General features: G+C 46.5%; 1 protein-coding gene across 1 annotated transcript in view; it reads left to right on the top strand.

The window, feature by feature from the left end:
• Positions 1-13,935, top strand: part of SRD5A1 (steroid 5 alpha-reductase 1) — a 35,019-nt gene extending 21,084 nt beyond the window's left edge. Inside the window, exons 4-5 of the mRNA XM_069492770.1 lie at positions 6,759-6,909; positions 13,869-13,935. Coding sequence (XP_069348871.1) covers positions 6,759-6,909; positions 13,869-13,935 — 218 coding nt within the window. The remainder of the gene's footprint in view (positions 1-6,758; positions 6,910-13,868) is intronic.
• Positions 13,936-16,414: the final 2,479 nt, after the last annotated feature.

Below are 16,414 nucleotides of genomic sequence, written 5' to 3' on the forward strand. Positions count from 1 at the left end.
ATGTTTTTGCTGTATTTAATATTCTGGGATGAAAGTTTTTTTCATTCAACACTTTGAACATGTCATGCCACCGTCTCATATAAAGTTTCCACTGAGAAGTCTGCTGCCAGATGTATTAGAGCTTCTTTACATGTTATTTGTTTCTTTTCTCTTGCTGCTTTTAGGATCTTTTCTTTATCTGTGACCTTTGGGAGTTTGCTTATTATAAGATTACCTAGAGGTAGTCTTACTTGGATTAAATCTGCTTGCTGTTCTATGAACTTTTTGTACATGTATACTGATATTTTTCTCTAAGTTTGGGAAGGTCCCTGTCATTATTTCTTTGAATAAACTTTCTACCCCAATCTCTCTACCTCCTCTTTAAGGCCAATAATTCTTAGATTTACCCTTTTGAGGCTATTTTCTAGGTCATATAAGCGTGTTTCATTCTTTTTTTCTTTTCTTTATTCTCCTCTGTGTGTTTTCATATAGCCTATCTTTAAGCTCACTAATTCTTTTGTCTGCTTGATCAATTCTGCTGTTGAAAGACAGCTGCATTTATCAGTTTGTCTGCTGAATTTTTCACCTCTAGAATTTCTGCTTGTGTTTTTTTTATTTGTTTGTTTGTTTTTTGCTATTTCAATCTTTGTTAAATTTCTCTGACATGATTCTGAATCCTTCTCTGTGTTATCTTGAATTTCTTTGAGCTTCCTGAAAATAGCTATTTTGAATTCTCTGTCTGAAAGTTTCGTGTCTCGTCACTCTGGAGTTGGTCGCTGGTGCCTTACTTAGTTCCTCTGGCGAGGTCTTGTTGTCCTGGATGTCCTGATGCCTGTGCCTGGGCGCCGGAAGGTTTGGTGCTTACTCTGACCTTCCCAGTGTGGGCTTGTTTGCACCTGTCCTTCCTCAGGGGGCTTTCCTCAAAAAGAATGGAGCATTGTGACCTAAATCTCTGGTCTCTTCAGGCATATCAGCCCCGGGGGGCACCATGGCCCAGTAATGCTGTAGCCCTTGCAGACATTTGGAGGGACCACCTTTGTGGGCTTGGGTAAGATCCAGGAGAATTCCCTGGATGACCAGGCAAAGTCTCTCATTTCGTTCCCTCACTGTCCTCCAAATAGAGGGGGTCTCACTCTCTGTGCTGGGCTGCCTGGAGTTGGGCGAGGGGTGATGCAAGTTCCCATGGTCACCACAGCTGGGACTGCTCCGGGTCACACCTGAAGCCAGCACAGTCCTAGGTCTTGCCCAAGGCTGGTGACAACTAGTACCTGGCTACTGCTGGTGTTTATTCAAGGCCCAAGGACTCTTTACTCAGCATGTGGTTCATCCAGGACTCGGTCCTTCCCTGTAGGACAGCAGGTTCCCTTCTGGCCCAGGGTGGGTCTAGAAATGTCATCCAGGAGCTAAGGCCTAGAATCAGGGGCTTCAGGAGTCTGCTTGGTGCTTTAGTTTACTGTGGCTGAGCTGGTACCCCAGTTGCAAGACAGTGTTCTCTATACTCTTCCCTTTCCTTTCCCCAAGCAGAAGGAGTCTCTCCCCAGGCCGTACTGCCTGGAGTTGCGGGAGCGGTGACACAGGCACTCACTTGGCTGCCCAGCTGGCCTCTCACTGTGTTGCACCCCAAGTCCACTGGCTCCCAACCCAGCACAGCAGAAGGACTTGCCCTAGGACTTCAGTCCTTATGGCCTATCTTTCAAATTTATTCTGGGCCCCTGGCCAGTTCAGTCAGCCAGTGTTGGAGCTAGCAGGAACTCAGGTTCCTACCACTGGGGTGGAGGATTCCCCTCTGGCCAGGGCTGGTCTCAGTGCTCCCTGCATGGGCAAAGTTCTTCCCTGTGTTGTGTTCCCCTGCAGCATGGTGACCCTGAATTCCAGCACAAAGTCCCATAATCACTTCTCTCTCCCTCCCCAGGCACACAGAGATTCTCTCTCCATGAGGTGGGATTGGGGGGTTGGGGTGTCACTGTTGGGAGGGGAGGAGGGGTAGAATAGGCCATGCAAGACTGTCCCTCCTGCCCTCCGCCGCGCCTCTGTCCTTGATAGAATGTTAAAACCAGGTACTGTGATCACTTACCTGATTTTTGATTCTTACAAAGGTGCTTCCTTGCGTGGACAGTTATTCGGTTTGGTGTTCCTGTGGGGGACAATCGCTGGAGGGTTGTACTTGGCCATCTTGCCCCCTCCAAGTCACAGTTATTTATAGCAGTCACTCTTGTCATCATTCTATTAGAATAATAAAAGAACCAATTCTGGCTGAGTGGTTATTAAACAAAGTGGAAACCCTAGTTATATCTGTGTTTGGAAAGAGAGAATGAAGAAGAATTTATAGTTTATGAGGAGTATCTGATAGTTCTCTTTCTGTAATCTGGAATACATGCCTTAGCTGACCCTCCCTCTGAAAGCAATTTAAACTGTTGGATGAAATTTCTTGAAAATGTTTTTAAATGCATCATCATACTATCGAGAAAGGAAATAATCATCAGAGAACAAAAATCTAAGTGAGTGGTGCACTACAGAGAGCATCTGGTGAGAATTGGTGACCAACAGCCAACCCTCATGCTGGCTTATAACCCAAATCTGTACCACTTGGGTGGTTTGAACACTCTGGAGCCATGAATTAATTTCCACGTGGGCCCAGGGGGTGGTGGACTGACCTGGCCAGTGAAAGCCTAGATCCCTGGTCTTCACCTTGCGCCTCACAGAATCCAGTGGACCATGCTCCACACAAGAGGCACACTCAGAGTTACGCAGCCCACGAGGAAATATGGCACCATGAGTAAGAACGTAATTAACTCTGAAAGATTTCCGATCTTAGAATTAATAGAAACAGGTTATAAAGTGAGTACTTTAAATGCTTTTATAAAGGAAGGTATTGCAATTATGAGCAAAGGAGTAATATACTATACATAGCACTAAGCAGATATAAAATAGAAACCAATAGAGCTTCTAAAAATACAGTAGATAAATCTAAAGAAAATATGGCAGATAAATCTAAAACTTCAATGGAGAAAGTGCATGGCAGTTAGTTTGAACCCTTCCTCTCATGTTCCTAGAAACCATACGAGAATAGCAACAAAAGTAAACAAATGAACAAAAACCCTGCAAATCTCAAATCACTGAAACTAGGACTTAGAACCTAGAGTCAGCAGAACACCCTCCAGAAGTCACGGCAGTAGGATACGTGGAGAAGAGAAAGTAGAGTGGAGGCCCGGGCAGCCTTCAGGAAACCCTCACCCCCAGCAGGCGGGTACAGAAGCCCTCCTCAGTGGCGGGCTGAGTGCAAACTGCCCACGTGTGGTTATGAGAAGGAGAGAGCCAGCGTGAGCTGGCTGAGGGCTCCCGCCTCCCGACTGGCACCCTCGTGTGGTGCAGCGGACAGACCCTTGCGCGTCCACACACGCCACCCCAGCCTCTCCTCTGGGAATGAACATCCTGACCATGGAGGAGCTGTCGAGAGCCAGACGGAGAAGGAACAGGGCACGAGCCCGGGGGAGGCAGGATGCAAAGATACAAAAATGCCAGAAGCTGAGAGAGTGGCAGATTTGAGAAACACCATTTGCAAAAGGGAGGGCACCCCCTGAGAAGCAGGATCCCAGCAGGAGAGCCCTCCCAAACCAGGCTGTGGCAGAGAGATCAGGGGCACCCGAACTGGAGGGGCCTTTCCCTCCATTTCCTGCTGTCAGTGGCTGCTCTCTGTTCTAATCCAACGTATTCTCCAAACCTGAAGAACAAAAAAGGTATGATGACAACATCTGTGCAGACATCCTACAGGGAAAGACAAAACAGCAGCAAAACGTGTGACACAAAGCAGAGGAAAATTGTAATCAAAACTCCAACATGAATTTTAAAATGTGAATGAAGCGATTGCAGGGTCTGTGCCCATTAGCTAAAAAGCACCCGGAAAGAACCTGCAGACCACGACTTAGCTTTTTGCTGCGCAGTAGAGAGACCTCCTCCCCACCAGGGCTCCTCACGGTGTGCAGCCTCCTTCCTGCAGCGAGGGACGAACCCAGCTTCCTTGCCCGTGGGCATGTCCCTGGTCCTCTCTGGCCGTGGGTGTCACGGCAGGTCTGAGGACAAACCCAGTGAAGTGCAGAAGTTTGCCTGGGACTCCCAGACAGTAGGACAGGGTGCCAGACTTGGGGTAAAGACGAGATGGGAATTCATAAGCCTGAGGGAAGAAATTGCTTCAAAAATTCTTTGTTTCCACTCATTAAATCAAAAAGCACTCAAGGCCAAAAAAAAAAAAAAAAAAGAAAAGAAAAGAAAAAAAGAGAGAGAGAAAAAGAGAGACACTACAGAAAGCATGTTAGAGAATGAAACCCGAGAGATTCTTTAGCGATGGCTGGACTGGAGAAGGCAGGGTAGGGAGGCCCATCGTGTGCACGTGGAAGTTGGTGGAGAAGAAACCCAAAGCATTGGGACAGAACATACGTTAAAAACTAGTTCAAGAAAGCTTTTGTGAAGTAAAACAAGACTCAGGTCCACCAACTGAAAGCCCACCGTGCGCCGGGAGACACTCCGTGATGAGACTCCTCCGTGCAGCTGGTGACTGTGAAGGGAAAGTTCGTCAGATTCTTGGCGGCACCAGTCAGTGCCAGGGCCCGACGGCCAGCACCGTGAGATGCCCGAGGAACACGGAAGCCCAAAATGTTACCTATCCCTGACGTCCCTCGCCCGAATTCATCCGTGGCGCGGGAACGTGGCTGCTGAGCTCTGAGAGGACCCTGCTCAGGGCGGCGCTGTAAGCAGCTTCATCTTAGGGGGCATTTTCCCTCGGCAGGTTCAGGGTTCCTCACACCCAGGTTGCCGTCTAAGTCCCGCAGCCGTGCGGTGTCTTTCAGAAATAAAGGAGGGAGGTGACAACATGAATGGATGTGGAAATAAAGAGATGGGGAGTTAAGATGCCCGATTGTCAGGACACGCAGGCTGAACTGGGGTACAGGACAAGTGCTGTGGCCTGTGTGTGACAACTATGCTTCCTCGTTTTGTAATATGCTGTTCTTAGCCAACCATGTGTTAAGGGGACATCTTTTAGTAGATTGGCATCTGCAGGTTTTCTTAACTAATAACGTGCTCACCAGCCCTCCCTTGTGGTTCCACCAGATAACAGGCTTTCCGTGCCGGGCATCTGAAGGGAAGGTCACCGCGCAGGATGCAGCCAGGCGGCAGCTGTCCCAGCCTCCACCCCCAGCCCTGCCCCGAGGCCGTCTGTCTTGGGGTAACATGGCATTTGCATGGCAGAGTGCAAAGGTCTTTCCCCTTGTGGGATGCAGCTGCCCAGGTCCTGATGAGATACAGATGATGAAGACATAATTCTGTAGAATACTGAGAAAGTTACAGAAACAAGTAACTAACAAAGTGTGACTGATTAAATCCCGCGGCTCAGAAGGAACACTGCATTGAATGCTTTGGGGCACATCCTTGTGGATGTTTCTGCAGGTGCACAGTGACCACACATTCTACATGAATGACATTATCTTTATTTGGCATTAAGTTTTATATTTTTACATTTTATCTTATCATAAAAAAGTTTACTTACCAGCGAATATTGGCATTATTTTGCAACTGTGAATTATTTCAAGCTTACAGTAAAGTAGAGAACTCGATTATCACCAACATCCACGTACCGTACCTTCCTCAGATGAAAAGAAAAAGTACTTTGCTGTCTTGGGCTCAGCAGAACCATCTTCTTTCTTTCTAAGAAGACCAGCTCAGCTCCAGCCAGAGCCCTCCTGCTGTGTGTTTAGAGATGCAGTCTCTGTGCTGTGCTGGAGTATTTGTTGAAATTGGTTTTATGTAATCACTTAAAAAAAAAAAGTTCCGTCCTTATATGCCTACAGAATATTCTCAGCTTGGCAGACAGAGAGGCACATTAGGACCTGGAGCAGGTCACACCAGGCCTCTCTAGAACACCCTTGAGCAACACCCTTCACCAGCCCCAAAGCCACAGCCTGAGGGTGACCCCCAAAGATGGGCCTCCTGTCCTCCCTCTCTGCCAGGGGCCCCCTCCCGCCCCTCCCCTGCTCCTTGCAGTGTCCTGGCCTTTGCTGTGGCCCTTTCCCTGCCTGGAGTGCTCCTGCCCCCAACACCTGCTGGCCGACCCTCACCTGCCAGCCTTGGATCCACCCTCACCTGCGCAGTGAGGGCCGTTCCCAGCCACTCTGTCTGTGACGGTGACCTCCCCCACCCCTGCCCTGCCCCCTCATCCTCCACATGCTCTGTGCCTTCCTTGTTCATGGCGCTGGGATTTATGGTTCTAGATGTGGGGAGGAGGTCTGTCCAGGTGCCTAGGCAGGGCCTAGTCTATAATGCAGACTCAATGCATTTGTGAAGATTTAATGAATGAACAAGTAAATCTGTGCTTGAAAATTAACATTTTCTTGAATTGTTGCTTTAGGGTTCTATATAGCTCCGTTTTACTGAGCTGGCTCCTTGTTAGTCGTTCTGTATTCTGCGTGCTTGCTTAGGTTTTGTCAGCACGATCTGTTAACTGGTGAAGTGGCGTGTTAAAGTCCTCCACTGTAACTGTAGGTTTGTGTATTCAGATAAATAGGTAGCAATATAAATGTATAATGGGCTGTCAGAACTTTTGATATGGAGTAGTAAAACTTGTAATGTTGAATATGTCTCATTGATTAATATTCTATAAAGGTTATATTTTTCCATAGCTGAATTTATGTTCTCCTAGTAAGCATTCACTAGCATCTGTTAAGTCATTATTTCACCAGGTATCATTTTGTAGTAAATGCACCACTTTGGTCTATGTTTTCTTCCAGGAGGATTGTTTGAATATGTAACTACAGCCAACTATTTTGGGGAGATCGTGGAGTGGTGCGGCTATGCGCTCGCCAGCTGGTCTCTCCAAGGCGGGGCTTTCGCTCTGTTCACGTTTTGTATTTTATTGCCCATAGCACAGAAGCATCACCAGTAAGTTCTAAAAATACTTTTGATGTTTTTAATTTGTTCTTTGACTTTGTAATAACAATTTTCAGGTTAGATTTTTGAAATGCTAATATTAATTTAAATTTTTGAATCCCAGTCAGAGGTGGGAAACCTGTGGCCTCAGGGACGCATGTGGTCCCTCGACCAAATCCAAACTTCGCAGAACGATTCCCTTTGTTCAAAGGGTTTGTTCTGTAAAATTTGAACCCGGTCAAAAGGCCACACTCAAGGATCCAGAAGGCCACATGTGGCCCCAGGGCTGCAGGTTCCCCTCCCCTGGACAAGTACAGCACCCAGCAAATGTGTGTAGAATAACCCAGCTGTAGGGAATCTTCCCATCCACATCGGCGCAGTTGTTTTCCCTGCCACATCCTCAGCCTCTCTGGATTTATGCTGCTGGAGTCAGTGGTCAAGTTAAATACCAAGCAGGGGATTTGGGGGTCTGGGTTGGAAATTGCTGGCTAAAACTGAGAACACTGGCTGAGCGAGAGCGGAATTGTGGACGCCGCCGTTAGCAGAGTCCCGGAACGGGAGGCAAATCCCAGTGTCAGGTCGCTCCCGGCACTCACGCATGCAAGAGATCTCTGGCCGTGTGGTGGCTTGGGCACAGCTCTGGAGCTGGGGTCCCTGATGGGCTACAGAGGCTTTGTGTGCCCCCTGAAATAACACAGTTTTCCAGAAAGGGGGTGCTCAGCTTTTATCTGAGCCCCAAAAGAGCTTATGATCCATTTGACCAACAGACTCATAAAAGAAATCAAAGGATGTCAAAGCTGAAATAAATTTACAGAACATCTTTCTAATCCAATAGATGAGGAAACTGAGGTTTGGGAACAAAGTGAGACCACTTGGGAGGCACATCCCATCGAGAAGGGAGAGAGCTCAGCAAGTGGGCACGGTCCTTCACCCGCCCTAACGCTGGCACGTGCTCGTGATGCCAAGCGATGGAAATTTGGCTTTGCAACCAGGTTGACCTTGAGTGCACATTTATCGCTTCTGTTCTCTGAACTAGAGGGCACCGCACCCGTTCCTGGGATCATCCACTCGAGATGTTTCGCGGAAATCTCCAGTGCTGCTGATGCTATGAGCTGTGCAGAAGTGTGTAGCGCTGCCCTACTTTGTGGAGTTTATCATCTCCTCTGGGAACAAGGACAGAGATAAAAAACTAAAAGAATAGATTGATATCATGGTATAGTGGGAAAAGTACAGACTTTTTCAAGGCAGAATACCTAGGTGTACTTCCCAGCCTCACCATGGATTTGAAGATGCAAAGGATTGTTGCTGGAGATAATGGAGGAGAAAGGCCAGATCTGGAATGTCTGTTTGGCCAATATTTGAAGAAATTATAGTGTAAGGGTGAGAGCCAACGAGATCCCTAAGAGAAACGCCCTACACTTTTTTGAGACACTCCATTGTGCCAGGGAGCTCGGTATTTTTACACGTAGGCAGTGAGGAGATTGCTAGACCAGAGAGCACGACCTGTCTAAATCTCAAAGCTGCTGAAAAAGACAGAGGGGTCTAAAGGCAAAGAGGGTCTCAGAAAAGGGGTTATGACCCCAAGGGCGGCAGGAGACGCTAGAGGTCAGGAACGACTTTGCTGTTCTGGGTTGAACTGTGCCCACCAAAAGGATGTGTGGAAGTCCTAGCTCAGGTACCTGTGAGTGGGACCTTAGGAGGGCATGGGGTTGTTGCAGAGCTAATTAGTCAGGGTGAGGTCGTACTGGAGTAGGGTGGACCTACTCCAATGTGACCGGAGTCTTCATAAGAAGGGGAAATTTGGACACTGACACACACAGAGGAGAATGCCATGTGAAGACACAGGGGGAGAAGGCCACGTGAAGATGGAGGCAGAGATTGGAGTGACGCTGCCACAAGCCAAGGAACACCTGGAGCCACCAGAGCTGGAAGAAACAGAAGTGTAACGTCCTTCAGGGGAGCGTGGTCCTGGTGCCATCTGGATTTCAGACTTATGCCCTCCAGAACCGTGAGAGGATAAATGGCTCTGGTTTTAAGCCACCCTGCTGGCAGTACTTTGTTCCCACAGGTGCAGGAAACTGACCACCAGCTTCCAGCCATTTTAAATGGGATCTTAGGAAATAAAGGCAGCGCACATGATTTCTGAAGCCTTCCACTTTCTCCGCTGCTAGGTGACATTGTCACAGGCTTGGACGAAATAATATGCTATCACTTTAAACTAAATACACATAAAAAAGGCTGAGAAAATATTAAGCTTGGTGCAAAAGTAATTGTAGTTTTAGCATCGTTGAAATTTGTTGTTTGATATTAGAATACATTCCTAAATAAATGAGGTTATGTTATACATCATTTTAGTACACATTTCTCACTTTGTGGTTTTTTGCTAATGACTTATTACTTGCTGTTTATTTTGTGGTTATTTTAGACTATGGAAATGATGTTAGACAAAAAGCAAATTCAAGCGATTTTCTTATTCCAGTTCAAAATGGGTCGTAAAGCAGCAGAGACAACTCGCCACATCAACAACGCATTTGGCCCAGGAACTGCCAACGAACGTGCAGTGCAGGGGTGGCTCAAGGAGTTTTGCAAAGGAGACGAGAGCCTTGAAGATGAGGAGTGCAGTGGCGGCCATCAGAAGTTGACAACGACCAACTGAGAGCATCATCAAAGCTGATCCTCTTACAACTACATGAGAAGTTGCCGAAGAACTCAAGGGCCACCATTCTCCCATTCTTTGGCATTTGAAGCAATTTGGAAAGGTGAGGAAGCTCAATAAGTGGATGCCTCATGAGCTGATCAAAAATCAAAAAAGTCGTCCTTTTGAAGTGTCGTCTTCTCTTCTTATACGCAACAACAAAGAACCATTTCATGATCGGATTGTGATGTGATGCAAAGTGGATTTTATACGACAACCAGCAACGACCAGCTCAGTGGTTGGATCAAGAAGCAGCTCCAAAGCACGTCCCAAAGCCAAACTTGTACCAAATAAAGGTCATGGTCACTGTTTGGTGGTCTGCTGCCGGTCTGATCCACCACAGCTGTCTGAATCCCAGCGAAACCGTTCCTTCTGAGAAGTCTGCTCAGCAGATCAATGAGATGCGCCGAAAACTACAACACCTGCAGCTGGCATTGGTCAGCAGAAAAGCCCCAATTCTTCTCCATGACAACACCCGACCACACGTCGCACAACCAACACTTCAAAAGTTGAATGAATTGGGCTGTGAAGTTTCACCACATCCGCCATATTCACCTGACCTCTCGCCAAGCAACTACCACTTCTCCAAGCATCTCGACAACCTTTTGCAGGGAAAACGCTTCTACAACCAGCAGGATGCAGAAAATGCTTTCAAAAAGTTCGATGAATCCCGAAGCATGGATTTTTATGCTACAGTAATAAACAAACTTATTTTTCATTGGCAAAAATGTGCTGATTGTAATGGTTTCTATTTCAATTAATAAAGATGTATTTGAGCCTAGTTATAATGATTTAAAATTCACGGTCTGAAACTGCGATTACTTTTGCACCAACCTAATAATTCAAACAGAAGCAGGTTTCATGCCATAGCAATGGCTGCAGGAACCAGCTGACCTCGGCCCCGCCTGTGTCCGTGTGCCTGGGTAACCTTCCTCCTCCTCCTCCTCCTCCTCTTCTTCTTCCTCCTCCTCCTCCCAGCACTGTGCCAGCCCTAGGCAGCCCAGTGCACAGGGACCCAGGGCCACCTTCGTGTGCCTGTCACCATCTTTGGGGGAAGATGTTGTTAATTTACATTGTTAATATTTGATGAGAAGAAGCTAATAATGGCTCATTTCCAGGAATAAAAACAAATGAGATAACACTGACACTTTTAAAAATTGGATCAGAGTAAGATGGAAAAGAGCACACTAAGTCAGTTGTAAAGATGTTTTCTCAAATGAAAATAGGAAAATTCTCCTATTTGATTATGAAATGTATAGAAATGGAAAATAAATAACTGCATTTTCTAAATGAAAGTCTCTGTTAATGAAAACCCAAAGGTACTCTTTGTAGAAGAATTTATGAGTTGAAAGGGCTCTTTGTCAGGCATTTGCTGTTTAAATTGAAAACAATTTTAAATCCCGAAGAATTAATCAATTTTGTTTCATGGAAGTGTGTTCAGAAATGCTGGACTTACAAGCTGAGGGCAAAATAAAAAAACTACTCTTTTTAAAAAAATAATTCCGTGAACCCAACTAATTAAACCATCAAATAAATTGATTGTGAAAGAAACTCCACAGAGCTGTTCTTTGCACTATATTTGACTTGTTATAATGTTCTAAAAACAATAATGTACTACAGTGAAATTCTTTCTAGAATAACTAGTATTTAAATTCCTAAATGATTGTATTGACAGTTTAAACTCTAGTTGGGGAACATTGGATCAACGGTGCAGGATCACTAACAAATGTTCTCTTTCAAGGGTGGAATTTAAAGGAATTCTAAGAGGAATGTTTTCTTCCTCACCAGCTTCCAGTGGCCAGGCTCACTTAATAGAACCATGTACCAATGGCACAAGCTTTGTGAAATGAGTCTGGGTACAGACATGTGCTTGTTCATGCCTAAGTACTTGAACTTGGAGGCCAACTATAAGGACCGCATTTGAAGGTAGCCTCCATTGAAATAAGAAAGTATTGCAATGCCTACCTGTTTGTTAAGTTTATGTCACTTTTTAATTTTATATAATGTGATTTAGAATCATAGACTGTTTTTGTTTTTATTTTTGTTTTTTTCTGAGACAGAGTCTCACTCTGTTGCCTGGGCTAGAGTGCCGTGGTGTCAGCCTAGCTCACAGCAACCTCAAAGTCCTGGGCTCAAGCGATCCTCCTGCCTCTGCCTCCCTAGTAGCTGGGACTACAGGCATGTGCCACCATGCCTGGCTAATTTTTTCTATATATTTTTAGTTGTCCATATAATTTCTTTGTATTTGTAGTAGAGACGGGGTCTTGCTCTTGCTCAGGCTGGTCTGGAACTCCTGAGCTCAAACGATCCGCCCGCCTCAGCCTCCCAGAGTGCTAGGATTACAGGCGTGAGCCACCGCACCCGGCCCTTATGTCACTTTAAAAACAAATTCAGTGTGTCTTCAAGACATGATTGATGGTGTAATGATTTAGAAAAATAAGGACATGCAAGAGTATTTATGAAATGCCTCCTTATTCTCATGGTCCTCCACTCATCAGACTTAAATACAAAAGCATGATTTGTCAATGCCCGTTCAATGACAGCAATGACAAGTGCACCCAAGGAAGACTTGACATTGGAGGAACTGGGAACACTAAGCTGTCTGTGAGTCACAAAAGCAATAACCAATCTGAAGAACACTTTGGATAGTTCCCTCAGCCTTGGCATGTCCTGGATGCCAGGAAGTGAGGTCCTATGATTAGGGGTCATGTGACTTTCCACAAAAAGGCTGTGGGACATCAGTTCAGGCTCAGAAGTAATAAAATCAAGGCAAAAAAAATCAATGCCCAACCTTGTTCAGGATCACACAAGTGACAGCTTTAATTCTAGGTATAGAAAAATAAATGAGACAAATAATAGAATTCATGCTGTTTGCCCTTTTTTTAAAAAAATCTATACATACATATTTATAAATTGTGAAATATAATTTCTTGAGGTGAATCTGTGATCTCAGTGATTAAATAAGAAAATTTTACTCTAGTCATTTAACGTGTATTTTATTCCTGTAGAACAGTTTCTGTGAAATAAATTTAACCTCTTTGGTGAATATACCTTTATTGGGTGAGAGCACTCTGACCTTTCAAATGTGATGAGGAGCCCAGCCCTGCGGCCCAGCACTTTGGGAGGAGTCTTCACAGTGTCCCCGACCCGGCCTACCTCCCGTCTCTGCCTGCTGTCTTGGGTGTGCTGATCCTAAGCACTCCTGCTGTCGTTTGCTCCGCCCTCGCTTCCTGGGGCCAGCATGTCCGCCTTCCGTGGGCAGTTTCTAGGAGAGAGCAGCTCATCTCCTAACTCCTTTGGCGGTACCCAGCGCTGCCAACTCACCGGGAAGCTCTCGGGAGCTTGCATGTGACGGATGTGCTGGTCCCTAGAAGGCTGTAAACACTTTCAGTGACTAACAGACGAACACGTTTGTGACACGCTTTCACACGCCACTTGGGCTGTTAGCCGTCGGTTCCTCGTGATCTCCACGCGCATCACTGAGCCACAGGGCTGTCACTGGGCCTTGGGCCAGGGGAGGTGACGCTTGACCCAGAGGTCCTGAATTGTTATTGCATGCCTTTTGGGGTGCACAGAGCCGCACATGAAGTGAACCTGGCAGTCTAGCATGTTCTGATTCTCTATTTGAGGATTACAGTGTTAAACTTGCCTGAGAACAGCAGGTGGCTGTTACCCCACAGAGAGTGAGTGTGCCCGTGTTGATGGAATTTATATCAAAACTGAAGTTCCTGTTTGTTTTGAGCTCAGGGCTAAATCACGCACGATGCCAGACTGCATTTTCCCGGGTTTTCCTGAATCCTCATTAAGCCCTGCTTGATAGCCCCTGACACGTGACCGGGTGCCCCCTCTGCAGACCCTGGGCTGGGCCGGTGGTTCTCCACTGGGGCCTGGAGAAAACTCTTGGCCACCAGACGATAAGCAAGAAACACCCAGGTGGTCCTGCCCTCCCTCTGGTCCGCATACCTGCCAGGGTCTGGGAAGGTCGCTCCACAGCGTGCGCATCAGCATTTTATCAAATTTCGGTGATTTCCCTTCCCAACAGAAAGATGAGTTATATGGGGGCCTTCTTCTGAATCATACTTATGATGAGATATATTTAACTATTGACGATATAGACAAAATGAAACTATATGAAGCACTAAAGTTTTAAATTACTACTTTTTAAAATAACCCAGTATCCTTTTATTATGAAAAATATTGTCACTTTTGTTAGCATTTGTTAAATGGCTAAGTACTGAAATTATTCCTTTTTAAATTTTTTTTTTTCTTATTTTAGGTGGTACCTTAAGAAGTTTGAAGATTACCCAAAGTTCAGAAAAATTTTAATTCCATTTTTGTTTTAAGTGCATTGTCAATGAAATTATCTTCAACTTGAAGCTTTTCAGTGATGTTTCTCTGGGGTCTATATAAATTATATCTTTGTAATTTTCCTGCCACTTCATTGTTTTCAAGATGTGCTCTAGGAATTTTTTTTCCTAGTAAATGTGTAAGCTACATAATAGGCTAATCAGACTGGAATCAGCTGAACAGGTCAGGGATTTGTAGCTCTGGGTGATTACTGCTGATAACTTGTCTAACGTCAGATTTACCTCTGTTGGCTACGTATCGCTAAGTGTGTACAAGACGGCACTTCAGACATCCATGGGATGAACAAATGTGAACCTGAAACAGCCCGTCCTTCAAGATGGATCCCAAGCGTCTAACTGGGCCTAAATTTAAAATAGAGCAAAGCGGCTGTTTGCTCCCTAGCAGTCACACATGTGCTCTGAGTTCCCCCAAAACTCTCACCTTAGTTCAACTTTGGAACGTCCAGAACTCAGCTGTAGGGACCAATGAGAGCTCAGTTTCAGCTGTATCTACCAACCAGGATTCAGCTGTATCGATCCATCAGAGCTAAGCACGTTTGAATCCTTTGTTCACATCAGTGGACTTGATTGGGAACCTGGATGGGAGGTTTCTCTATAAAAGCCAAACTCTGCCTTTGTTCCGTGGAATGCATCTTCATTTTACACCGCAGGCTACAGGTCCCCACTTTGCAAACTGTTCACTGGAATAGTCTTTCCTCCCAATTCCTTTCCAGAGAACTTTTGTTTACGTCCTTGGTGTCAGAAGCCGGATTCGAAGCAACACCCAACCTTCCTCCCAGCACCCCCCCGGCCCAAAGCATGAGTGCATACAAGAGGCGCTTGATCTCAGCTGTATGCTCAGCGCTGTGTGTCGGGGGGTTGGGGGGGAGTGCAGCTAGAGTAAGTTCTTTCCAGTTCCGACTCTCCTACACTTTAGTTGAGGTCTCGGAGACTTTATTCCTTCCTCGTAGGCCCCCTTCACTCAGAAGCCCCAGGGGACCTTCCTTTCGGCCCCAGGCTTGGGGTGGGAGGCCTTCCCGGCTGGACTCAGCCGTCTGTAGGGTTTTGAGGTGCTGCTCCCTCGAGGGGCACCGAGTCAGCAGGGCAGCGCAGCGGGCACGTGCGTTCAGTTCGTTCCTGCGGGCACTCCAGCTGGGCTTTGTGAGCAAAACCTATGGTCCGAGGAGTTGTAATTGCCTAGGTCTCTGGACAGAAATTACCAGGATCATCTTAAAACCAGTTGGCCAAATTGGGGTCTCAAACTTGCCTGTCTGCGAGCACAATTAGAACAGAAAATAACCTCCCAGAGACTGTGGGAAGCCTTTTTCAGTGGGCACTTTGGAAGTTCTAAATGGAATCAAGAGGCCGCCCTCGCCACTCTTAGGGAAAATCCTTGCAGCTTCAGTGAGCGCCTTAGCGGAGCAGGGACTCAAACCAAAGCTCTCGGACCCCTCTGGAAGACCCTTCTCGGTGGCCCGCCTGCCTTCTGCGCCTTTATGGTCACTTCTGCTTTGTCCTTTGCTCTCCTTCCCCTTTCACTCTTTCACCTGGTTATTTGAAAAGGTTTCTAAATTTTCTCTGGACTCATCTGTGTATTTTCCCCCGGCATCTTGTGATGAACTCCTGTGATTTTGTGTCGTTTGGCCATCCCGTGGAGAGAAGTGGCAGTAATAAAATTTGCTACTTACGTAAGTAAAGACACTGAGGAGAAACCTCCAACTAGGACACTGACTCTCGTGGCCACTGTGAAAATCTAACACGTCGGAAAGGCCCCTTCCCACCTGGGCCAGCTGCCCGGTTGCTGTCTCTGTTCCCGCCACTCTTAAGTGGGGGCTGGAAACAAAGAAGAGAGGACTTGGGGAGCCCAGGTGTGCCTCGTGATCTGCATCGGGACCTCCAGAGCTCCCCTCAGGTCTCCCGCCCTCCCTGTCCCTTCCCCGGCTCAGCTCCCCGACCAGAGCCTGCGGGAGCCCCCTCCTCCCCTTGGTGGTTTTCGTACGGAAACTGTATTGCGTGTATTTGTGGTTTTTAGAGTCTCTTACAGTTTTAGAATTGGCACAGAGAACCTCTTGTGGTGTGGCTGCATGTCACTTTAATGAAAAACAATGCTTTTGCAGTTTGTTCTTATATGAACTTGGGCCCTTTTTCTGACCAAATAATTGCTTGAAACACTAAGGCAATAAATAATAGTTTGGGTCACCTCAGAAAACCTCAAAAGTTACAGCCAATCTTGATGGATTTGGGATCCTGTGGTCTGGAAGGCAGACCTGGCGGGAAGGAAGGTAGAGGTCCTCATCTCAGCCCCAGAGATGCTCGCTGTGAATCTGACTTCTGTCCCTGCCCCGTTTTTGCTGGAACAACTCACATGCGCACAAGTCCGGGTTAACTCAGGCCTGGATGCACCCCCGCTGCTTTGCCAGAATACAACCAGTGAATGACTAACATAGAAGGAAATCCTGGTCTGTCTTAGGTCCGC

The sequence above is a fragment of the Eulemur rufifrons genome, chromosome 17 (assembly GCF_041146395.1).
Source record: "Eulemur rufifrons isolate Redbay chromosome 17, OSU_ERuf_1, whole genome shotgun sequence".
NCBI classification, from domain to species: Eukaryota; Metazoa; Chordata; class Mammalia; order Primates; family Lemuridae; genus Eulemur; species Eulemur rufifrons.